Here is a 22,940-nt window from a genome sequence, read left to right on the forward strand (position 1 = left end):
TTATTGTGGCTTTCAGCCTACTTATTAACAAGGATTGCTTGAATCCCTTTCAACTATGAGAGCCATGCTTGTGTCCGGTCTTCTATATGACATGTTGAAAGCTAGTGTAGATTGAGTGGACTCAAACGAGGTGGGTCAGCTGTGCCTGAGTGAAAGAGCAAGATGTGCAGTGGACCACGTTGTAGTGTGGGGTTTCAATCGACCCTTGCAGGGATGATGCGCTAGGTGACGGCCCCGAACAGGGGTTCGCTCGATACAACCCGCGCCGAAGTGTTCCACATTGCCATCGACGTAGCCTGCAACGCCTTGGACTGCCTGCTGCACTGCCGACATCGCCATTGCGACTCAGCAGCATGTCTGAGGATGCAGCCGTGGAGTCTGCGTCGGGCTTGCCCTCAGACACATTACCAGAGCTGGTAGGCTGAGGTATTCCCCGAGCTTCGAGAGCTCATTGCTAAGCACATGCGGAATGCAGATCCAAGATATCCTCGAGGACACACTGTCGAACATCGTCCTCCAGACGGCGCTATCATGCCACCGCTCTGAGAAGCTTCTTCGTATGCAGTCCGCTGCAACGCAAGCCGAGTCTATCGCCCTCGCAACCCTCGAGCCAGCCTCGCAGAAAGCCGGTGCGACCAGCCAGCCCGCAATTCCAGTCGCCGAAACGTCCGCTGCGAAGTACGAGAACGGCCGTGTCCTTCTCAAAGGCAATCCCCTCAAGACGACACCGGAGATTACATGTCCGCACTGCAAGCTGCCACGTTTGATGCACCCAATCATGGGCAAGGGTATGCAGAACCCAGATCTTACGAAGGAGTACTGCATGTTGTATCCTTGGGTTCAGCGATCAGGCCACGATGTCTACGGCAACCCGTTCCCCACCGACATGGCTAAGTCCAAGAAAGAGCGGGAGCTCATCAAACAGCAGCAAAAGAACGCCGACAAGGAGAGTGTCGGCACACCAGGCTCACAAGATACGGAGATGGCCGGCGACACCAAAGAGATCAAGCTCAACACTGGCGGCAAGCCCGCCTCATACATCCCGTGGCACACCTGCCCGAACTGCAAGCGTTCGTTGCTCATTACGCGCTTCGCACAACACTTGGAGAAATGCCTCGGCATTTCAGGGCGTCAATCAAGTCGGAATGCCATGGCCAAACTGGCAGGTCAGAACGGCACAGGTTCAGGTCTCGGCAATACACCGCTCGGCAGCCGCATGGGCACGCCCAACCCAGGCTCACAAGGCGACTCTTTAGGTCTCAAAGCTAAGGGCAAGGGCATCAGTCCTGTGAAGAGACTTGTGCAGGGCGATGACGACGCAGACGAGCTGGGAGACGACACACCCGAGCGCAAGAAGAAAAAGAAGAGTTCGTACATAAAGAAAGCGGACCGCGAAAAGGGTGGGAGTTCTGGGAGTTTAAAGGTCAAAATCAAGACAGGTAGACCTGAGACTGAACGCAAAGCTAGCGAAACAAGCGAACGAAGTGAGGGCAAACGGGAGAGGGAAGGCGACGAGGGTGAAGAGCCGCGGAAGAAGAAGATCAAGCTCAGTTTGGGAGGAAAAGAGAGGGCGAGTGCCAGTGTGGAACCTGGGGACTGAAAGGCTTCCGGGTGCAGGGTGTACAATACTTGGATGGAGGGCATCAACAGGCGTATTGACATTTCAAGGGTGGGGATACCATAACGGACAGGCGGTCGACAACGACCAGGGGCGTTTCAATCTATTCTGTTTCTTCAAAGGTCAACAAGCACCTTCCAAAGTGCAATGCAAAGGAATGAGAGGATGTATCAAGACTATCGAGAACTCAATTGATGGTGCACATCGAGCTGGAGACCAGTTGCATTCATGTTTCGACCTCGTGAAGGGTTTTCCACATCGAAACTCTGTGATGCTGTCACATCATCGAATACTGTTTGCATCGAGAGTATAAGTAGAGAAGGCACTGCGCAAGGTTTATCGACAGTGTAAAAAGAACATTGGCACGCGATCAGAAGCGATCGCGAGCTCAAAAAGATGATTCGACCCAGACTTGAACTGGAGACCTTCAGTGATCCAACGGAATGTTAGACTGACGTGATAACCAACTACACCATCGAACCTTTTCTTATTTTTATAACTCTCTATATGACAATACTATATATGTACCATTTCTATTTTGCCCTGTGTACTAAGTAATGTTCGCTTCTGCCCCTCAATTTCGATTCCACCGCAGTCGGAACCCTGGATCTATGAATCTCCAAGTCACACCCACAACAACCAGAAAGGTTCGATGCTGCGCTTGGTTAACACGTCAGTCTAGCATTCTGTTGGATCACTGAAGGTCTCCAGTCTAGGCGTGCCCTGCGGGCGGCCGCAGGCTTCGCCTGCAAGCCACAGATCAATCATGAACTTCGAATGCTTCACCTCTTTTCTGCTTTCTGTCTTCATCGAACCTCACTCTGTCATTCTATACGTCAAGGCTTTGCGCGACGATGTACTTGTATGCCAGTAGACGGTACCTATGGTAGCTGAGGTCAAGGGCTGCTGCCTTGTCTTCCCTAGCAGATGCATTGCCACGCTCTATCGCTTGAGAACTCGACATATGCCAACGCTATCATCTGAATGCAATGCCGGGCTTAGCTTTTCTACCGAATGAACTACTTCACGATGTCTTCGCGTAAATCTACGACCCCAGCTATGGCAACACCTCAGACAGCTATCGTGCCTTCACTGGACTAGCAAGATCATGCCGGGCACTCGATTCCATCTCTACACAGTACTTATACGCTCGCTATGAAGGTCCACTCGAGCAGCCTGTTGCTGGCTTTCTCCGTCGCTTGGCCCACAACGATGACCTCTGCCACGGTCTGAAGCACATCAACATCCTAGAAAGCACAGGAAACGTCCGACAAGGGCGAGTCAGTAGAGAACTCGTAGCCAGCATAGCTCAACTTCCAGAACCATACCACTCAGCATGGGTGGACGAGGCTCGCAGCAACCTCGCTCTACGCAATGAGATCGAGCTTGCAATCCTGCTCTTCCGTGCTACGAATCAAGAAAGCATAACCATGGAGAAAGGTACCGAACGAGCAGAACGACCTTTCGAAGACCTAACTAAACCACCGCTCTGGCTCCGGACTCACGTGCATGCAGGTCCCCCATCGCGGTACCGCTCATATGCCCTACCACAACCTCCGCAGCCTAACCCTGGACCTGCAATACTGCAACCCCCCGTCCCTTACCCACATCTTCGCTCTCCCAGCGCTTCAGAGCTTCCACCTTCGGAACCTCCTCGATCACGCCTTCCTTGACTAGATCCGACAAGGCGGCGGCTTCGAAGATCTGAACACACACCCCATCCCTGCCCCTTGGCTCGTAGCTTCCACTCCACACTTCTCCATCACCTCGCTCGTGCAGGAGAACAAGGCTGCGTTTGCCTTAAACAATGAATAAGACGGAGACATCCGAAATCCGATTAGATTGAAGATTCGTTGGTGGCAGGTAGCGAGAAATTCGGCAGGATGCTCATGGTAGGCCTTGATGGTAGTTGTTACCTAGTTACCTAGTTGTGCGCCGCCTTGCATGACCTCCGGTCAGGCTATGGTAGGGGCCTGACGTAGCCGAGTAGCACTCAAGAACGCTGTCAGTGGCCCTCGCATCCGTGAATGCGTACTCGGCATGCAGCTAGTAGATGGCGACCCGGTGAATTCTGCCTTTCGTGCTGCCCAAAACGCTGGCTTGAGGCTTTCAAGCATTTCAGTAATACCAAAAGCTTGGGACTATTACGGTGCATCTCACAACCTTCTCTAAAGCCTAAAATAAATCTGTGTCTTTGATGTTGCTTTGCAAGTCAGGTCGAAAGTGCAACCTGGAGGTAGTCAGACTTCTGGCACCACGGAGGGTACGAGGAGCCCAGTTTCTCTCCACCAAAACCCCACCTCTTCCATATAGGGGCAGTCTCGTTTTGAAGCGGGAGCTGAGGGACCAAACGCTTCGGACTGATGTAACTTCGTATGCTGTGAGTGGAAGGTTCGGATTGAGATGGCGACGCGGTTCGACGTATGCGGATGGACGAGACTGGGAGAGGAGAAACGTTGAGGTTCTGCAATTATTGTTATGACCTTCAGATTGTGCCGATTGTTAGCGCATTCACAATACTAGTCAAGTCATTGGGCTCGGGTAGGGGGTTTTAAGTAAGGCTGTCTTACCATTTTGTGCAGGACCCAAGAATAAAGAAGAAGCAGCCAGACACATGGCTCAGTTACAAAAAGCCCTCCCTTTTCTGGTAAGAGTATGTCTCGAGGCTGCATGGAAGCCACGAGGAACAGAACATGCATATGTCTGCACGTGAGAAGGCACAGTGCCACTACGGCGACTCACCACAGAAGTATACACACATCCCAAGGAGGGTATGACATTGACGAATGTTTTGATCATGTCTATGTCGTACACTACGCTAATATGCTAACCTCATTACGTCCAGGCCGTAACTCATGTCTATACCGTCATCTACTGGGTGGACTTGCTGAACTGCAACAGCCTCTTGATACCAACCTACACCAATGTTAGTGATCATTCAATACCTTCTACACAAAATAACAACTTACGATCCAGTCGCTGCCCTCATCTGTCTTGTTTGTCATGATGTCCGAGAATATCACGCCAGCCTGATCATATTGCCGAGCCTGAATGTTGCTTGCCAACTCGTTCAGCTGCTGGACGGTATCCGGCTTGACATCATTGTTGTTGAGGTGATCGAACAGGATGTTGAGACGCTTCTCGGTATCAATCACGTGTGCCTTGAATTTCTCAGGGGCTTTCGCCTTGACGCGCTGCATGTCCGCATTCAAAATGTCGTAGATCGGTTGAGAGCCTGCGGGGATGTGCGATCGATCGCCACGAGCTGTTTGGGGTTAGCAAAAGAACAATGATGTGTCATCGATTGCGACCTACGGTGCTTAGCTGCAGCGGGTGCAGCGGGTGCAGCGGCCGGTGGTGGCGCAGGACTGGAGCGAGAGTCAGGTCTTGGTGGTCCACCCTGGGGTAGTCCTCCAGATGGGGGAGCGGCACGAGGGGGTCCTTGAGGCGGACCTCTTGGTGGCGGCGGTGCTACTACTGCTGCTGGTGCTTGTTGAGCTGGCGAGGGAGCGTAAGGCGACGCTGCGGGTGTGAACTGGGTAGGTGGTGGTGCAATGTTTCGGGGCAGTGGCATGCCTCCGTATGCTGGGGCAGGGGAAGGCTGCGAACCCGGCGCCGGAGCATAGCGGTTCGATGCCGGTGCTGCCGAAGTTGGTGGAGCATACGGTGAAGCTCCACGCTGTACTGGAGGTTGCTGGGGAGGAGCAAAGCCAGTCGGTTGCACTGGGGCATAGGGGTTAGGCGCAGATGGGGAAGCACTCGACTGAGGCGGCGACATCACTCGCGGAGGTCCCTGAGGCGGCCCCTTAGGTGGAGGCGGAGGTGTTGGCCGTCCCTGCGGTGGACCTTGAGGTGTCGCGCCATATGCTGACTGCTGGTTAGGGAAAGGTGAGCCTACCGTGTTGAGAGGAGTTCCACGACGCGATGCTGGCTTGGGCGGACCGAAATCAGGGGTATCATTCCATGCAGGGATGTGACCACGGCTGACTGCAGGAACAGTGGACGTGGCGGGCATCCCGCCGAAGCCGCTGCGTGGAGGAGGTGGCAGCGAGGTTTGCTGAGTCTGACCATAGCCACCATATCCAGCTCCAGTCTGGGGAACGGAAGGCTGCGGTTGGCCAAAAGCATTAGGCGTAGGTAGGTATGGGTTGTTTCGAGCTGGTGCCTGCGACTGTGCTTGAGCTTGAGCCTGGTGTCCAAGTGGATTGATGGGTGCGTAAGGTGAGGCTGCTGGTGCAGGTGTTGATAGCGGATTCGATGGCGCATACGGATTCTGTTGGGCTGGTGTTGGAGTAGGAACAACGCGTGTAAGGCGATTACCAGTGGCGGGCTGCGATTGCCGTTGAGCAGACGCCTGTGGTGCAGCCTTCTGGGTTGCGCGCTTGACTCGGTCCTTCGCAACCTCGGCGGCAGGGTACTTCGCGGGAAGCAGATCCAGGTACTTCTCTGCGATAGCGAGCTGTCCGTGCGAAGACGCGATGTCAGCGTACTCGACATACTTCGCGTATAGAGGCTCAAGCTTCCAATCGGCGTCCTTCTGCTGCTCAGCGTCCCTGAAGTTGGTCACCTTACGGAACACTGTGACCTTCTCAATGAAATCTTGCAGCGACCTGGCATGGATTGAGAAGCTGTTGTCCTCCTCGGACTTCTCTAGACCAGCAGCTTCGTTCTCCTTGAGCTCTTGCGTCCAGTTGACAACAACCTTCTCGAGCTTGGAGCCAGCCAAGTAACAGAAGGATGCATCCTTGCGGTTAGATCCAGCTTCCTCTGAGATAGCCTCCTCCAGACGGTCACCCAGCGCCTCACAGAGATCGGGGAACTCTGACTGGTCCGCGAAAGTAGCAAGGGTAACCATGACTTCTTTCCAGTCCTTGAGATCGGCGTTGTATACAAGATCCCAGAGATTCTTGCCAACCACTGAAGCAAGCAGCCTGAGGTAGTTCGGTGCGTCGGACTGCCTCTTGAAGTACGCAGCTTGAGCCTTTGCGACACACTTCTCTCCGCCGCAAATAGCGACCATGAAAGCATCTGACAGACGGTTCTCCTTCAGACAAACATCAAGAGCGACGTCAAAGTTGCCGAGCATGAGAGCACGAGTGATCTTCTTGTCAGCGTCAGACTCCTCGCCCGTGTAGACTTGGAAGGGGTTGTTCGTCTTTGCACCCTTCGAAGCAGCAAGGTCGGATAGAAAGTTGCCCTCGTCCGTACCAGACTGGTCGAAAAAGGAGGCACCGTCATCAGCGCCGTTCGATTCGAGCTCTTTCTTCTCCTCTGCTGGCTCCTCCTCCTGTGTATCGGCAAATCCGAGGTATTCGACAAGTTTGCTTCGGGGGTTCTCTGACATCAAAGTCTCGATGACCGTCCAGTCGGCCTTCTCCTCCTCGGTAGCTGCCTCAGCAATCTTGTTCTCGCAGATGGCCGTGAGGTCACCCTGCTCCAACGCCTTGTCGAATTCCTGGCTGGCGTCACCAATCTGCGAATCTACAGCAAATGTAGAGATGGTGATCTTTGACTTGGAGTCATGAACACCAAATCGTACCAGCTTTCCACCGAAACCGAAAGCCACACCGGCCCTCCTCTTCAGCCACTTAGGGGGCGTCTTGAGTGAGAAAGATGCGCCCTGGGGCTCGACGTGTGTCTGCGAAAAGAAATCCTCGCCCTCTGGCGCCTGAGCAGCTGCCTTGCTCTGCTCTGTTGCAGCTCCAGTGTTCTGCAGGGTCTGAATCGCAATCTTGCCGTCGAACGATGCAGTAGCGAGTAGGTTCGGGTTTGATGGGTTGAATCGTGTCTGGAACGTCCAGTTTGTTACGACTGGGAACTCGCCCAACTGTTCGCCGCTGTGCGGGTTCCATGCGATTGTTCGGTTGTCCTTGCCGCAGGACAGCAGGATATCGCTATCCTGTGTACACCACGACAGGGACAGTACACCCTGGTCGTGCGCTTGGAGAGTCTTCTCGGGCGCGTTCGTATTGCGGAGGTCCCAGACCAGAACGAGAGGATTCTGGTCGGTAGGAATTGCTGTGACGAGCCTTGTGGGGACTTCGGGGTCCCATGACACAGCACTGACTGTTTTCCTGCCAAAGTGGTTCAATGTGAGCGTCTCCTTCTTCGCTCTGACATCCCAAACAGTAACAAAGCCTCCACTGCTTCCAGTCGCCAAAATGTGCGCAACCTTCTTGTTCCAGTCCAATGTGGTGTATTCATCAGGGTTCGCTCCAGCCTTGCCTAAACGGAAGGTCTTCGATTGATCGTCGAGATCGTGGATGTAAAGCTCGCCCTTCGCGCCTGCAGAGGCAAGAATGTTCGATCGGTAAGGGTTGAACTGGAGGGCTTGAATGGGTCCGGTGTGCTTGTCAATCTGCTCAATCTGAGCGTCTCTGTAGGTTGTCAGCACTGAATGTACCTATCAAATAGCAGGTCCCTCTCACCCTGCACCTGTCCGCAGCTTCTCTGCATCCCAAAGGACCAATGCGCCGCTGTCGAGGGCCCCCGCTATTATTCCCCTGGGGTACTGCTCGCTGGGTTGGCTCCAGGCAATGTCGTTGAATCTACAATGCACTCAGCTCCATGTTGGCATTTGCGAATAATCCTCAAGAAATACCTCGACTCCACATTTACTGTTGCAATAGGCTCAAGCTCTACTCCATGCTCGGAATCATCCAACCTGAGCTCCCAGAGCTCCAATTGTGTGTCGCCAGAGAAATCAGCATCGACAGCTCCAGACTTGGTTCCAGTAGCTATCAACGGCTGGGCTGGTCCCGGCGACCAAGCAAATGTTGCCGTCCGGGGTATTTCTCGTAGGCGGACCATGGTGGGCTGTGGTCGCACCGAAGCGGTCGAATAGTGAGCTGGGAAAGGAAAACCAAATCAATCGGAAACGGAGACTTTATGAGACGCTATGCTAAGAGGTACACGTGGAAGAAACGTCTCGAATTGTGTTGCAAGCGAAGTTGTTAGCAAGGCAACGGCATACTTGACCTCGAGCATCCACCACCTGTCCCTTCCATCATCAAGCGGGCTAGAAGCACGGGCCACTCGGCCCTTGCTTGATCCACGTGATATCGATTTTCTTACCAACGAGCACATTTGAGGTATACAGCTTTGCGCGCGAAACCATAATCCAACTTCAGCCGAGATGTCGAGCTTATCAGACGCGTCACGCCTGAAGGCAACGGTGTTTGTTGGCGGCCTCGACCAAGCAGTTACCCAGCAAACCCTTTTCCAGGCCTTCCTGCCATTTGGAGACATTGTCGAAGTCAACCTGCCGAAACCAGATCTGCCAAATTCGAACGAAACACATCGAGGCTTCGGCTATGTTGAGTTTGAGGCCGCTTCAGACGCCGCAGATGCAATCGACAACATGGACCGAAGCGAACTGTTCGGGCAGGTGATCAAAGTTGCAGCTGCCAAGCCGCAGAAAGATCACGCTGAAGGTCTGGGCAGCAAGACAGCTGTTTGGGAGCAGGTAAGGCCATCTACGTGTCGATAGCCCGATTACTTCCTTACTAACGACGTCAAGGAGGGCTGGCTGGCCAAGCATGCTGTGAGCGAGGAAGACCGTCAAGCCACTGAGCAACAGCAGGAGGAAGCCAACGGTCCAATGGATCCCATGCAAGGTCTGGAGGGGCTTGACGAGGCGGGCCCTAAGGCTGCTTGAGCGTGTGAAAATATTATTATGTTTCAGTCAGTCATGGCAGGCAAGGCGTTCGGGCGTACATCAAAGATGGGTTAAATGCACTGTGTCACTGCACCGAGCTGTATTCTTTTTGGCTGTTCTAAGTAGGGGTTTAAGATACCCATTTCGCTGCGAATCAAATGTCGTGTTGTGCCGAAGGCATGAATATGTGGTCTGCCAACCTCTTCGAAATCAAAGACAACATCGTGCCAGCCTCAATGGCCCCAGTGAAGAAGAACGATCGTACAGCACAAAGGAAACTCCGTGTTAGATTTCAGTTTTCGGTAACGGTCTACATGCCCAGTTGGTGTATACACAGAGCGCTTTCGCCCAGAAGTGTCCAATTTCGGTATCCCAGGAGTCTACTGCTCCTTACCCTGCCTCTTGAGGCGGAGAGTCTTGTCGACCCAGAGTTTCCTGCCGAGGGAGAAGAAGGCCATGACGACGGCAACGCTGTGAGAGATATCAGACCACTGAACTCCACACCCCGCATATCGCGAAAGAGGACTTACCCGAGGACAACGACTGCAAAGCAAGTTAGCAAACACTCAATTGCATTTTGGATAGTGGTTATGACGTACTCAATGGCCAAATCTCAGTGGGGACGTTCTTGAGCTGGCGCAGGCGCTGCGAGGCAGTGTGGGCTGTTGCATCGTCAATTCGGATCCTGCTGCGTGGTAGTTCAGCCAGTTGGCTTACCGCCCTGCTCCTGCTTCTATTGATACCATTAGCGTATACTCTACACAAGTGTGGGGAGGTACAGAGGGCATACGGGGACGGGACTGCGCAACTGCAGTGTCTGGCGCACAAAGAGCTGGGGGCTCTGACGCATCGTCATCCTGGGCGTCTGGCGCATCATCATCATGGCCGAAGGGCGCATGGCCAGGGTGCGAGTAGCTTTGAACATGGTGATGGGTGGAGTGGAGAGTGGAGAGTCGTGGTGTTGCTGGATGTGCAGGCGGTGCCGTCACAGGAGCTTCACGCCTGAGAGCTCGTCAAGTCGGAGGTTGCATGTCCGGCAATCGCCGAGTCGCTAATTGGCTATGTGGAGTCAAAGCGCAATCAGCCCATCGCCATCCTCACAACTTCACTAACGACTTGACGTCTACCACCAGCCATTGCCGCCACACCACCCCTCTCCACTCCACCAAAACCACCGCAATCATGTCCGACAACGAGAATGGAGATGAGATGGTCACGAAGCCCTTCAAGTTCGTAACTGGTACGCCGCCCCGGGCTCCCGCACAGCTTCTTTGAGACTGCAAGCTAACCTCACTCCACAGCTGGTATGACGACCCCCGAGCTCCCGCGGCACCCCGCACGTGCACAATGCCATCCCTCCCGAGCTTTTGAACCTGCGACAGGCCACACAGTATGCTGACTAGCTTCACGCGCCACAGGCTTCGATGCCCGCTTCCCCAACCAGAACCAGACCAAGCACTGCTGGCAGAACTACGTCGACTACCACAAGTGCATCATCGCCAAGGGCGAGGATTTTGCTCCCTGCCGCCAGGTGCGCCTCAATTCGTTCCATGGACGGAGGAGGCATGTGCTAATGCTTTGCAGTTCATGCTGGCCTACAAGTCGCTCTGCCCTAGCGGCTGGACCGCACGATGGGATGACCAGCGTGAGGCCGGCAACTTCCCCGTCAATCTCGACCAGTAAACAGCTTGCTACGGCGAAGCTTGTGCACAGAGATGTAAAGAGGTGGGGAGGAGTGGATCACAGTCTGGCATATGCACCTCAGTACTTTAACCATATCGATCGACACCAATGCAGCTTTGATTCCACAATCACCCTCCTCAGCTAGCATCTGTGACTCTGATCATTGACTCCATACAGAGAATCCACTAAGAACAAGAAGGGTAAATGACAGGGCCCATCAGCTCCTCTCGCTACATGTACCTGGGCATAAGTTTCGGTATCAAACCAGCAGCACCTTCAAAATTCACAGGACATCTTCTTTTGATTATTTCCCTCTGTTTGCGACACAACCCAGGGGACCCATGTCTTCCTCCTGTCCTCCAGATGTCGTTACCCCCTACAGTCCTTGTTACACCAGCTCCGAGGACAATAATATCCATACTCGCCTTGCCGGCCGCGCCTGGTGCAAAGAACCGGTACGTTGCAGGCTTCTCGAATGTTGTTCCTGCAGGGTTCTGCATCTGTTTCTGGAGCCTCCCACGTCATCTCGGTTACACATCACCGCCAGGAGCAGATGCCTTTTGGTATTACTTAGGTATGGCTTACATCCTGTTCCTTGCTGCCTTGATCTGCGTCAACATCAAGCATATGTCGAGAGCCCACGCAGACCCAATAGGAGGAGAGGACGAACCAGCAGTATAGCCATCAACCGCTCTATACCGAGTTCGACGGTCTCCGGCTGCGAGCACAGATCGACTCCCCCCGGGGCAGCAGAACAGTTACATCAGTGGAACGAGATTTCGAACAGTCACTCATTTCGAGCGAGCACTTATCGTCTTGCTTCAAAGACATAGCTTGCATCCAATCAGAACTTTCTCAGACCGTCAAGAATTGTGCTCAATGAGCGTAAACATTAAAGCTGCAAGGCCCGTACCATGGTCAAGGCTTCGGCTTCAGACCGTCTGCATTTTGAAAGCCCCAGCACAATTCCCTCCAACAATTTCTATTCCCTTACATCTCGAATGCACACTACTCACACAAGGTTATATATAAAAAAGGTTTCTGCCAACGCCCCTCTCGCAACAATGTCTCAACCAAGACACGACAGTTTCGACATGCCTACAACCATCATCATGCTGCCTGACGAAGAGAACAACAGAACCGCCGGCCCACTGACAGTTGAATTCGGACTCGCTCCTAGACTTTACCTGTCTCCCGCCCACCCAAGAATCAGACGCTTGAGAAGACGTTACCATCACCGTTACTGTCGCAGTCGCTTTCACTTCCATTTCTACAAACACGATGCCGTTCTTGACATAGCAGGGCGTGCTATCGAGGGCTGCCGGCACATCGTTCAAGCAGCATTCTTCGTTTGTGTTACCTTCCAACAATATCTTTGCGGATACGAAACATCATTCACAGGGGCAGGAGGATATAGGTCGGCAGTCTCTGTGGTATACGTACTGTTTCTCGCTGACGTCGTTGTCGTGAGCTAGCGAAGGCAGACGCGGTTGCGTAAGACCAAACTGGAAACACAAGGGAATGTTCGAGATATCTGACCCGGACAGCTGAAATCGCTGCACACGCTTCACCAAATCATGTGCTCGACCAAGAACATCAATATCCGGTACTCCGAGAACGGAGTACCAATGCTTCTTGAGCTGGGGTGATCTAAAGGAATGCTCGCGCGGGTCGCTCCAGCGTTGTACAAATCGATGGCCAAGCATATTATATGAACGTTGAACAGGCGCATTTCACGTCTCCAAGCCAGTGTTCCAGAAATATTCATCAGGAGCCGCACGTTCCACAAGAGTCGCAGTATGTGCCGATATACGCAAACTGGACTGTAGCAGTACACAATGTCGCTTTTCGTGTAATTGCAACTATGAGTTTGCAGACCAGGGCGCAAGAAGAACGTCTATAAGAAGATTAACAACTCCGAAGATCAAAGCGAGTCTATCTTACTGGCTTCACCTTAACACAAGGCCTCAGTCTACATTATCACTTCCAAGGTTCAACATGCGTCAAAAGACATTTCTTATCGGCCTCGCTACGCTGGCAACCACTGCCACCGTTGTAGCGATCCCAACTCAGGTGCCGACTGATGCACCGATCGGCCTTCCTATCGGTGCTCCAACCAATTCCGACAACGTTACTTTCGAAGCCCAGGTCTGCCCAAGGGGGAAACGAATCACTTGGCAAGGAGGAGCTGTGAGAAGAGCTGGGGCGGGGCGTGCCTTCAGCGATTCTTGAATGGCGCTGGTGGCACTAGGCGCTGCTGCTTTGATACAGTTACCTCTTGGGAAGACGGTGGTGGTTGTTGGTGGCCCTTCGAGACTTACGAGTGCGCTTGCATCCGACACTGACGTGTTCTCGACTCAAGACGTATGTTCCGTTCGCCTAAGCATTGGATCTCGATACACGATGACTGTATCGATCAAGACGGTACCACAAGACGGTACCACAAGATGAGGCGAATATGGGCTTTCTTGAATGCTGTACGGAAAGAGGTTGGAGTTCCAACCTTCTTTAACTTTGAGAAGCAGACTTCAGCTGTCATTCTCTCAGATTAGCCTGATTCAAAATGGGTGTCTGGAGGCACTGGAGACGGATCAGTCATTACGAAAATCAACAGATTCCCTGTATCGATCATGGTCTACAAGACTAGCGATGTGTACGACACTTTAAGTCGTTGTCGCACACTGGATTTCGAACACCACTTCTCGCGATTTAAAACTTCCTGACATCCAAATTCCACGAATTCAATTGTACAGAGTCCACATGATCTCGCACATTTCTCAGATGATGGAAAGGTGCGGTACCCCTCTTACGTCTTTGTTACAAGTCCTTTTCCCACTTGTTGTACATTTCATTTAGCCTGTAACACACGGTACAAAAGACAAAGGTGATCAAGAAAAAGTGTGCAGACTTTTGTGAGGAGTTTGTCTGTCTTTACGGCAAAGCTTCCGATCATGGGAAGACACGAGCTGTACATTGGTGCTTAAACAGCATGCATGCAAAAAGCCTTGCAAGCTTATCGTTGGTCAAATTGCAACTCACTGGACAACTTCAGATGTCACTACTAATTGCAGAGTTAATGATCACCACTTTCCACTTCTTTTCACTTGAAGATAAGCTAAGGGTCATCCTACCTCGGATGAGAGCAACCCGTTCCTAAGTGCTGAGCATAACGAAGTCCAAGTAAGGTGATCTGGTTGAAGAAGGTTGTATGTCTATCGGGGAAATAAAGCACACGATCTCGATCCAACCATCCAGGGACTGGAGTCTGTTACTATTGGTACAATAATGCAACCGCGTTATCGCTAGCATGGTTCACTTGAATACTGTCCAATGTGATAACAACATTCCGCGGCAATCCATGGTAAAGGTCAGTGCCTGAACCAAAGTTCACTAAAATTCAAAGATAATCGCAAGTAACTGAGAAGGACTCTCGTTGCACATTCCTGTATCTTCCCCTCTTGTCAACCACTGAACGTCTTCCACATTCATCACGACGAATGGCCCTTACTCTTACTCGCTCACTCCACCATCCATTTGGATCGCCCATAGTTCATAGAGTATCGCTGATTGATTTTACATCCACGGTACGGGTCACGATGTCGCCATAACCATCGATCGAGGTTGGACCCTTGCCGCTGCTGCTGCTGCCTGCAAAGGATCACACAAGCTCATCAAACACTGCGCGATTTCTGGATAGGGGTACCACCGAAGAGGGGAAGAGATAGGTTGGGATAATCTATTCTTGAGTAATTTGCTGATGTGACAAACAGGTTCCATCTCTTTCTGTCATTGCCACTTCTACTGCCGCCTTCTCGCGATACGGATCGAGGGGTTAGATGAACGGAAGCATGGCACAACGCTTGTGTGATATACCCGATACCCTGGGATTTGACGCCCTGCGCTACCATGGCACATGCCGTCTTCGAATTTTCACCAGCATCATTGAGCTTCAAAAGCTGGTTGTGCCGCCACTGCAGTTGCTGCGGCCTCTACAAGATGACACGGACGATCGAAGCCCAACCACCACGATAGCAAAGTCCGTGTCCTGTTCACAAGAGAATCGCAGAGTTCGTCACGCTCTATCAGCGACCCACTGAACGACCGCAGCCTACCAAGATTGCCCTGCTCTTCTTGCGATACCGCTTCACCTTTGCCGCGGACATCTGGTGTATTTGGAAGCTCACCAGGCAGCAGTGAGTCATGACTCCTCATACCTTATCAATGTGATCACACTTGAATCACTCTAGCTCATATCGACGCGCCGTTGCTCACCACACGTTGCAAATGCGGTCACGGTGTCAGCAGACTTCGCGCTGCCTTGAGTCGCCAGCAAGTCACGCTGGTGACGCAGGATCTTCACTCTATCGGGAGCTGAAAGCTGGTTCCGTTGCTTGTCTGTCTTGCCATGCGGAACTGCCGTCTTCGCACTGTGGTGGTGTGGAGGTGACTCAGCCCCTGTGTAGCCGGAAGAAGTCGGCTTCCGTGGCCATTCCAGAAGGTCCAAAGGCCGACGGTGTGGCGATTCAAGACCATTCGCGGCCCTCCAGCAGGCAAAATCTGCACTTGTGCACGCAAGAGGCGCAAACCACTTATCGCTGGAGAATTTTCGGGCACACTTCATGTTCCCGAGGTTTGCACCCAATCACCCAACTGCAAGGGATGCGCAGTGCATCGGTGAAGAACAGGGCCACGCATGGCTCGTTTCGAGGGATCAAGTCCGGCACCAACAGCCTGTCGTTGAATGGGATTCGTTAGCCGGGTGCCGAGCAGAGCAGTGAGCTGGCAGCAGGAGATCATTGTCAGGGCCGTTTGCGTCAACCACGAATCGCACCGTGAAATGGGGGCATTCACGCAACGGCCGCACAGCAGACGGAGGATGCAAATGAAGAGTGTTGCATCTGCCTGGCGCAACACAGCTTGGACCGAGGGGTGTGTCTGGGTTTTGGCCCCTAATTGCGCCACAAAAGGCATGTTGACGCCGCCCAGGATGAGGCATTGTGCGTAAGTTTGCCAGGCTTAGCTGGCACGGTTGTTTCCAGCCAATCAGAGTAGATCTATAGTGAGGAGTGCATCACTTGGCGATCCATGCCTTGGGTTCGAAGCAACCAAGGGCCAAGCTGCTGTTGAACGTTGATCCCTGGATGAAAGGGAGAGGACAGGCTGGCAGTGCGATGCGAACGCGTGTTCCAGACGTCTGATGTATTCATGGCATGGAAAAAGGAGTCGCCGTGTGTTGCAGCGAGGCTTGGGTGCACACCAGGCCGCACCAGCCTCGCTGCGCTTGCTTGACACGGTCGCTCGCAGGCGCAGGCGCGGGCAGTGTCCGCTGCAAGCTGGCACTGAGGGCTGGCAAGGCAGGCTGAAGCGGCGATGGAGTGCATCGAGCGTCTCACCCCAACGCCTTGACAGCAGTGAACGAGTATTACAACCACGCTGCACCGTGAAGGCAAAGATAATTAACACGGCGGCGACATAGTGACATAGCTGCTCCAAATTATGGCAACACGATCCGAGGTCGTAGATGGCAAATTCGTACCCAGTGTTGCTCAAGGAAGGCGCGATGAGTCTGAAGGTGGTGGCAAGGGGGCCCGTGCGCACTGCCGTGATGACTGGGACGGGGAAGGCTGTGAGTCGGGGGCTGCCTATTAACTGGCTGTCTCCGCGCATCCGCCCTCCCTCATCAGAACAGCAGCAATGGACTTCACGATACCCTACAGCGAGCCTTCGGGCCCCCAATAGAGGAAGCAACAGCCTGTTGCCGTCTCTACTATCGCCAAATCCACTGTTGACTATTCGCCCCGTTTACTATCCTCCGTCCCGTCTTTGTCCAGGTAACAGCCAGCTTTGACCCCGTCGCCGCCACGCTGCCGCCTACCGCAAGGACTCATCGAGCAACCTATAGTCATTCACCTAACGACGAGGCTGCCTCATAAACCTCTTCTCCGCCACACGATAGTCTCTCGACTATTGCGCATAGCACCTACTCTCCGCTCACCCACCGACTCCCCGACTGCTACTTCCCTGTCCACGTCACCCAACATCACACCTCGGACAACATCAACACCTCCTATGCACATCAACCAATAATAATACTCCAAACACAACACACGCATTTCCGGTTCTATACCGCCGACATTCGAAGCTTCAGCTCGGTGACCACCATCCTACGGTAGTCGCCAACTCGAACACTTCTTACATCGACACCACCACCAGAACATAGCAATGCTTATCTCGGTCTACACTATTACTCCGGTCACTCGTCGCTCAGAATCTACCACTTTCGAAAACAAGGCCTTCTTCATCGGAGGTTTCGCCTGCTAGACTCCCGCACCACCTCGAACTTTTAGCCTTTGCGACAGCACCAGCTGTTACAGGAGCTACGTACTCGGAGTGCTTTGCGGACGGTCTCTCTCACAGGTCTTGTTAACGGTAACTTCTGCAGCTGACAGTGACTGGAGTACCCTCCGGTCCTGCAACTGGGCACCTTCGATCACATAACACCTGCTCGAAGAACACTTTCAATTGCGAACTCGTCACACAACCCACGCTTCGACGTGTACGATCTCGGCTTTGCTCTCTAACATTTCCCGGTTCTTGAAGACCGTCACATCACTTCGATCATATCACGACTTATCACGAGTCTTGTACGTTTGAGGAGAAATCGCGACCCGGAAAGATATCAAGAACTCGAAAGTGCACAAGACACTTCGAAATCACACGACGGAATCCAAGGTTATTCCGTACGGTTTGTCTAATCGGTAACTTCTCGGTCACCCCACGACCACCCGATCACGCCTTGCGCCACACCTCAAGGTCTACCTCACGGTCAGCACTTCGAGACGTAACGTCAAAGCCGAGTCACATCTCCACTCCCTCCTTACTTGTCCATTTGTTATAAGAGCGTTGCTTATTGTTTCCCTTGCCGTCAACATGAGCCTCGACTTCCACTTTCGCGACTCTGGCATCTCGCCAGAGAACAACCCCTACGCCTCTGCTCTTTCTTCATCAGCTTCCTCCTCTACCTCTTCAGTGTTCTCGGATGCCGCATCACAAGTATCCAGCACAAGCTCAACATCATGCCCCTCCAATTGGGAGTCAGATGAATGGAGCTCCAGCACGGGACAGATTGCTATGGCAACTGCTGTCAACTTCTCAAATGTAGCTGCACTTCAACCAATCAGCCGTGTCAGCACCTTCCCGCAGTACCAGGCCTCCGCTTGCCGAGAGACTGCACAGGAAAGGCTGCCATCGTTGCGTCAGGCTGAACTTATTGCACCAGTGGAGCAGCGACAGCACCCACGACGATCATCGACTACGATCAACCAGCGCGCTCCTCCTCAGTTAGTACGACAAAGCGACCGAAAGGTTAACTTCGTCGACTGCCTCGTCGGTTAGTTCCATCGATACCCTCGAACCCTCGTTCCCCCGCTGACTTGTTCCCTTGAAGATTCCGCAACCCAAATGGTTGAGGTTATCTGGCAGCTTTCTGAGCCCAAGAGCCGTTGCGAGACCATTGCTGGACGTGGTGTGCTTCCTCTGCGCACTTTCATCCAGGAGACTCTTCGCCGATCTCGTACCAGCTACTCTACTCTGCAGGTTGCCCTGTACTACTTGATCCTCATCAAGTCGCACCTGCCTAAGCATGACTTCACTATGCAGCAGCAATCAGAAGACGCTTCTATGCGTGCTTTGCAGTGCGGACGTCGCATGTTTCTTGCGGCACTCATTCTTGCCTCAAAGTACTTGCAGGACCGCAACTACTCCGCTCGCGCATGGAGCAAGATCTCTGGCCTCAAGGTCTGTGAGATCAACACCAACGAGATGGCCTTCCTGGAGGCTGTTAACTGGAAGCTCCACATCACCGATCCCGTATGGGAGAAGTGGCAGGAAGTTGTCCTACGACACACTCCTACCAACCCACCGTCATCTCCCGGAGCAAGCCTTCCAAACACCTGGAAGGATGTCATTCCTATGTTGACACCGGAGTTGGAGGTTATCACTGTGAAGCCAAAGGCACCAACCACACCTGTGCGCATTCCCTCCAGGGCAGCACTTGGTCTCGCTGCGTCTCGTTCGCCTACTTCGGCTGGCTACGGTTCACAAGAGAGCACACCCACACCTGCTCTCTACCAGGCACCTCGCTTCCTCGAGCCGAAGCCTGATCTGCTTCCTCCCACTCCCATGCGCTTGGGTCCCCTGCCTACGCCTTCGTTGACACCCCAGTTCGTTGCCACTTCCACTCCTGCAGCGAGTGCCATGGCAATGAGCTCGCGTCGTCCTTCGATGTGCACAGCAATGCAGCAAGCACAGTGCTCGTCTTTGGCGCGCACTTGTGTCGACCAGTTCAACCCAAGCATCAGGAATGGACTCGAGGCCTATCACTTCCCGAGCCGCAGGCCTTCGCTGGCACCATCTGTTTCTTCGATCTCATCGTCCCCAGAGTCGATGATCACGGACAACTCTCGCTCTTCCCGCGCTTCGTCGATCTCCTCAGTCTCGTCTGCTGGCTGGGCGCCACCAAGCCAGGCCAGTTTGGCCCGGCTGGCGACGTGCCGCAACGCGAAGCTGCCTTACCCTGTGCTCTCGAAGTGCAACGAGTATGCTCCTAGCGAGCCCACATCCTCACCCGAGTCTGTGGACCGCTACCAAATCGATGATGCAGATGCGACCCCCATGCGCGTCGACAGCCCTCTGTCTACCAAGTCTATCAGCCCCTCACGCAAGCGTGGCAGGTCTTCCACAGTTGACCTCCAGCATAGTGTCCGTCACCTGCTGGACAACTCGCGCCCGAGCTTCACTCTCCACAGCCAGCCTACCGTCCTGCCTGATCGATCCATCGCTCAGCCATCGTTCTCGACATTCGAGAATGAGTTGAAGGGGCTGCAGCCGCCCAAGAACTCTGCTCCTGAATACTCCCGTCTGCCAGTGCAGAAGGACTTTGGGAAGAAGCGGACTTGCTGCTCCACCGAGGCTGCGCATGCGTATCACAGGCAAGGACCTGGCATGTGGGATGGTGTCCTACTATAAAGTCGACAAGATCGACTTTTCAACATTGAACAGCCCCACAGATGGGCAACGAAGAAAGAGAAGGCCTACAGATGCCTTCGCATACCCCTTTTGCTACCTCTTACACCCGCATGTGTATACATCTCTCTACCTCTCTACCTCTGTACGAGATATCCAACATCAATATTCCCGCAGGCGAGTCAACTATTTTCCTGGCGTTACTGTTTTGGCGTTTTTTGAACGGCTCGACAGAGCTTTTGGTGGGTGGCCTTCTGCTTCAGGGTAATCATGCTCGGAGTAGTAAGGCTTCTGGTATGGTATGGTGTGAATTGGAATGGCGTGCGCGCCTGGTGCATAGCATGGCACAGGGCCTGCCGGGAGTTGTGATGCCTGGAACGGCGACAATGTACGTTAGTCGCGATGGCGACAGGGATGATGATAGTTAGCTGCAGATAGTAGTGGTTGATGAGGAAATTATACCCGTTCCACCTTCACTGTTGTCCTCCGTTCTCGCATTGGTGATGGTTGTCGGAAACGAGGTTTAAGACGGCTTGAGCCTTGTTGGCCAGAGGAGTTCGAAGTGACGTTACGAACTGACGTTACCGCTCAACGTAGATCGTACTCTTCAGGCCCTTGTTGAACAGCAGCAACGCAGACTCAAGTCTATTATACATTTGGAATACAACAACGTTACACATCCCTCCATCCACCCATCACCTTGTCGTCTCCTCACGACATCAGCAACCTCGTGATAACGCCCACATTCAAGTTCCTCAAATCACTGTAATGCTGTCCCGTGCCCAAAAACACGACCGGGATCCCCGTCGCATGCACCATACTCACCAACGTGCCCACCATATCCCCCACCGTATCCGTCTTGGAGATGATGAAGCCATCCAACTTCCTCCCCGCGCCGAAACTCGCGTTGAAATTCCGCGCCTGCGCAACGCTGTCGGTGCCGACGAGCGCTTCGCCGACCATGAGGATTTTGTCCGGGTTAGCGAGCTTTCCGAATTTCTCCAGCGACGACATGAGCCGCTGATCGTTGTGTCGTCGGCCGGCGGTGTCGATCAACACGACGTTGAAGTGGTGCTTCTCGGCGTAGACGACGGCGTCGGCGGCGATGTTGGCGGCGTCTTTGCCGTACCCCTTCTCGAAGAGGTCGACGCTGCCGCCTTCGCGTTTCGAGAGTTCTTGTAGATTGCGTACGTGCACGCGCAGTTGCTCGACGGCGCCAGAGCGGAATGTGTCGGCCGCGGCGATGAGCACGCGGTGGTGGTTTTGCAGCAGGAAGAAGGCGATCTTGGAGAGGTTTGTCGATTTGCCGACGCCGTTCACGCCGACGATGGAGAGGACGTAGGGACGGGACCGGGACGAGTTGATGGTGGAGATTTCGCGGAGGAGGTCGAGGGAGGAGGTGGGTGTGAGGATGCGGGTGAGTGCCTTTTCCATGGAGGTGCGGAGGGTGGATTCGATCGCTGGCTTGTGTCAGTGAGGGCTAGAAGGCGAGGGAGGGGAGCGCGTACTGGTGAAGGAGGGCGTTTTCATGCCGACGAGATCGCGCTCGACGGATTCGCAAAGGCGGACGGCGGCTTCGCGCGCGACGTTCTTGCGGAGGAGGTGCTCTTCCATGGCCTTGAGGGACTTGGCGAGGTCTTCTTTAGTGAGTGTCTTTCCGCCTACGACGTTCCTGAAGTATCCCCCTATTGCGCCCAAGCTTGATCCGACGATGCCGCCTGCTGCCGCTGTTGCTGCCGCTGCTGCCGCCGTGTCCTTCTTTGCGTTTTGCTCCTGGATGATGGCGTCCATCTCCTCGTCGAGGTCCTTGAGCACGAACTCGCCCCTGGTTGTCTTGCGGCCCCACGTGTCCTGGTGGATCTCCTCGAGCTGCTCGACCTCTGCCGCGCCGCCACGGATGTCGGACTGCGAGTAGTCGAGCACCATGTCTCCGTCCTCCTCTTCTGCGCCTAGCTCGCCCCAAGTCCGGTTCTTCTTGGCGCTCTTCCCCTTGCGCTTTGCCGAAGCCTCGTCGCCTGACGACGCTGGTGCAGGGCTGCCAGACGCCTTCTTCCTGTCTCTGCGCGACATGCGTGCGCCCGCCGGCCTCGCCTTTCCTGCCAGGATGCGGCTCGCCGGCGTGGTCGGCCGCGAGGTGTCTGGGGTCTGTACGGGTGTCGAGTCGGCGCTCGTATCGAACAGTGCTCGCTGCGGTGGCTTCTGCAGGCCTGCTGCCGGCCCGCTCTCCTCGGCACTATCGTTGTCGATGCTGGAGTCCGGTGTGGTGATCTTGATGCCCGGCGCGCTGGAGTCGCTCTGGCCTTCGAGCTCCTGCATCTGCCTGTCGAAGTAGGAGCCAAACCTGTCGCAGTTGACCACACTGCTCAGCTCCGTCTTCAGCTGCTCGCCGTAGAGGCCCACGAAGAGTGCGCGCACATTGTCGAGCAGCTTGTCGATCCACGTCAGGTGGACGAGACTCTGGTAGACGGCGACGAATACGAGGCCGAGGTCTTTTGCCTGTGTCCATTTTACTGTATAGCCGTCTTTCTTGTATGTGGGCTTCGACCCGCTGTCCTCGGACTGCGGCAGTGTGTGCTCCTCGATGAAGACGTCGCGGATTAAGCTGTTGATCACGTGTGCCCCGACGGGAACATATGTGCGCGACCAGAGGACAATGCCGGACGCTGTGACGATCTCGAACGTGTCCAGCATTGTGGGCGGCGTCTGGGGTGCTTTGGTGGGGGGTGCGACAGTCGGTGGCCAGTGGTCGGTGGTCGGTGGTGTCGGTCCGTCGCTATGATGGGGGGAGGGGGGGAGGGGGGGGACAGCAATGACGAAGTTGGCGCGGCTGTGGCCAGATGGTCGGAGTCGGCGGAGAGCTGCATGCGCGCAGGCAGAACACGTTGAATCCGTGCCAACACCACTCCACCTGGCCAATTCACCCCAACACCCCCTCCCAGCACTCCAGCGGAGTCACGC

The 22,940-nt window shown here is 54.1% G+C and overlaps 12 protein-coding genes and 1 non-coding gene across 13 annotated transcripts; 9 read left to right on the forward strand and 4 right to left on the reverse strand.

Moving 5' to 3' along the window:
- Positions 1–305: 305 nt before the first annotated feature.
- BU25DRAFT_409073 (uncharacterized protein) lies at positions 306–1,600 on the forward strand (the record flags this gene model as incomplete). The annotated part of the gene is made up of 3 exons (XM_033705972.1): positions 306–331; positions 354–416; positions 446–1,600. The coding sequence occupies exons 2-3, from the start codon at positions 354–356 to the stop codon at positions 1,598–1,600; spliced, it is 1,218 nt and encodes a 405-aa protein (XP_033564003.1). The 5' UTR covers positions 306–331.
- Positions 1,601–2,015: 415 nt separating this feature from the next.
- BU25DRAFT_t46 lies at positions 2,016–2,100 on the reverse strand. Its single transcript has one exon. It is a non-coding gene; the product is annotated as a tRNA-Val (tRNA).
- Positions 2,101–2,472: 372 nt separating this feature from the next.
- BU25DRAFT_420060 (uncharacterized protein) lies at positions 2,473–3,291 on the forward strand (the record flags this gene model as incomplete). The annotated part of the gene is made up of 2 exons (XM_033707976.1): positions 2,473–2,480; positions 2,697–3,291. 2 exons carry the CDS (start codon positions 2,473–2,475, stop codon positions 3,289–3,291), a joined length of 603 nt encoding a protein of 200 aa, XP_033564004.1.
- Positions 3,292–4,314: 1,023 nt separating this feature from the next.
- Positions 4,315–8,579, reverse strand: BU25DRAFT_409075 (WD40 repeat-like protein). Its single transcript, XM_033705973.1, has 5 exons — positions 8,220–8,579; positions 8,047–8,166; positions 4,934–7,995; positions 4,588–4,883; positions 4,315–4,534 (listed from the first exon to the last, which is right to left on the reverse strand). Exons 1-5 carry the CDS (start codon positions 8,426–8,428, stop codon positions 4,490–4,492), a joined length of 3,732 nt encoding a protein of 1,243 aa, XP_033564005.1. The 5' UTR covers positions 8,429–8,579; the 3' UTR covers positions 4,315–4,489.
- Positions 8,580–8,753: 174 nt separating this feature from the next.
- Positions 8,754–9,275, forward strand: BU25DRAFT_456862 (RNA-binding domain-containing protein; the record flags this gene model as incomplete). The annotated part of the gene is made up of 2 exons (XM_033710068.1): positions 8,754–9,083; positions 9,138–9,275. The coding sequence occupies 2 exons, from the start codon at positions 8,754–8,756 to the stop codon at positions 9,273–9,275; spliced, it is 468 nt and encodes a 155-aa protein (XP_033564006.1).
- A 73-nt stretch (positions 9,276–9,348) lies between these two features.
- BU25DRAFT_489799 (uncharacterized protein) lies at positions 9,349–10,200 on the reverse strand (the record flags this gene model as incomplete). Its single annotated transcript, XM_033711445.1, has 5 exons — positions 9,349–9,746; positions 9,806–9,818; positions 9,875–9,937; positions 9,993–10,008; positions 10,066–10,200. 5 exons carry the CDS (start codon positions 10,198–10,200, stop codon positions 9,656–9,658), a joined length of 318 nt encoding a protein of 105 aa, XP_033564007.1. The 3' UTR covers positions 9,349–9,655.
- A 257-nt stretch (positions 10,201–10,457) lies between these two features.
- Positions 10,458–10,958, forward strand: BU25DRAFT_336928 (cytochrome c oxidase-like protein polypeptide vib; the record flags this gene model as incomplete). Its single annotated transcript, XM_033702655.1, has 3 exons — positions 10,458–10,515; positions 10,679–10,806; positions 10,860–10,958. 3 exons carry the CDS (start codon positions 10,458–10,460, stop codon positions 10,956–10,958), a joined length of 285 nt encoding a protein of 94 aa, XP_033564008.1.
- BU25DRAFT_274681 (uncharacterized protein) lies at positions 10,794–11,756 on the forward strand. Its single transcript, XM_033701872.1, has 2 exons — positions 10,794–10,806; positions 11,041–11,756. The coding sequence occupies exon 2, from the start codon at positions 11,163–11,165 to the stop codon at positions 11,637–11,639; it is 477 nt and encodes a 158-aa protein (XP_033564009.1). The 5' UTR covers positions 10,794–10,806; positions 11,041–11,162; the 3' UTR covers positions 11,640–11,756.
- On the forward strand, positions 11,756–12,479 carry BU25DRAFT_274843 (uncharacterized protein). Its single transcript, XM_033701874.1, has one exon. The coding sequence runs from the start codon at positions 11,873–11,875 to the stop codon at positions 12,431–12,433; it is 561 nt and encodes a 186-aa protein (XP_033564010.1). The 5' UTR covers positions 11,756–11,872; the 3' UTR covers positions 12,434–12,479.
- A 477-nt stretch (positions 12,480–12,956) lies between these two features.
- BU25DRAFT_420064 (uncharacterized protein) lies at positions 12,957–13,409 on the forward strand (the record flags this gene model as incomplete). Its single annotated transcript, XM_033707977.1, has 2 exons — positions 12,957–13,148; positions 13,230–13,409. The coding sequence occupies 2 exons, from the start codon at positions 12,957–12,959 to the stop codon at positions 13,407–13,409; spliced, it is 372 nt and encodes a 123-aa protein (XP_033564011.1).
- A 1,739-nt stretch (positions 13,410–15,148) lies between these two features.
- Positions 15,149–15,857, forward strand: BU25DRAFT_274837 (uncharacterized protein). Its single transcript, XM_033701873.1, has one exon. The coding sequence runs from the start codon at positions 15,243–15,245 to the stop codon at positions 15,711–15,713; it is 471 nt and encodes a 156-aa protein (XP_033564012.1). The 5' UTR covers positions 15,149–15,242; the 3' UTR covers positions 15,714–15,857.
- A 2,031-nt stretch (positions 15,858–17,888) lies between these two features.
- BU25DRAFT_430022 (uncharacterized protein) lies at positions 17,889–19,985 on the forward strand (the record flags this gene model as incomplete). The annotated part of the gene is made up of 2 exons (XM_033708581.1): positions 17,889–18,348; positions 18,406–19,985. The coding sequence occupies 2 exons, from the start codon at positions 17,889–17,891 to the stop codon at positions 19,983–19,985; spliced, it is 2,040 nt and encodes a 679-aa protein (XP_033564013.1).
- A 583-nt stretch (positions 19,986–20,568) lies between these two features.
- BU25DRAFT_409079 (P-loop containing nucleoside triphosphate hydrolase protein) lies at positions 20,569–22,774 on the reverse strand. Its single transcript, XM_033705974.1, has 2 exons — positions 21,491–22,774; positions 20,569–21,442 (listed from the first exon to the last, which is right to left on the reverse strand). The coding sequence occupies exons 1-2, from the start codon at positions 22,671–22,673 to the stop codon at positions 20,694–20,696; spliced, it is 1,932 nt and encodes a 643-aa protein (XP_033564014.1). The 5' UTR covers positions 22,674–22,774; the 3' UTR covers positions 20,569–20,693.
- Between the last annotated feature and the right edge of the window lie 166 nt (positions 22,775–22,940).

The sequence above is a fragment of the Macroventuria anomochaeta genome, assembly GCF_010093625.1.
Source record: "Macroventuria anomochaeta strain CBS 525.71 unplaced genomic scaffold BU25scaffold_9, whole genome shotgun sequence".
Taxonomy (NCBI): domain Eukaryota; kingdom Fungi; phylum Ascomycota; class Dothideomycetes; order Pleosporales; family Didymellaceae; genus Macroventuria; species Macroventuria anomochaeta.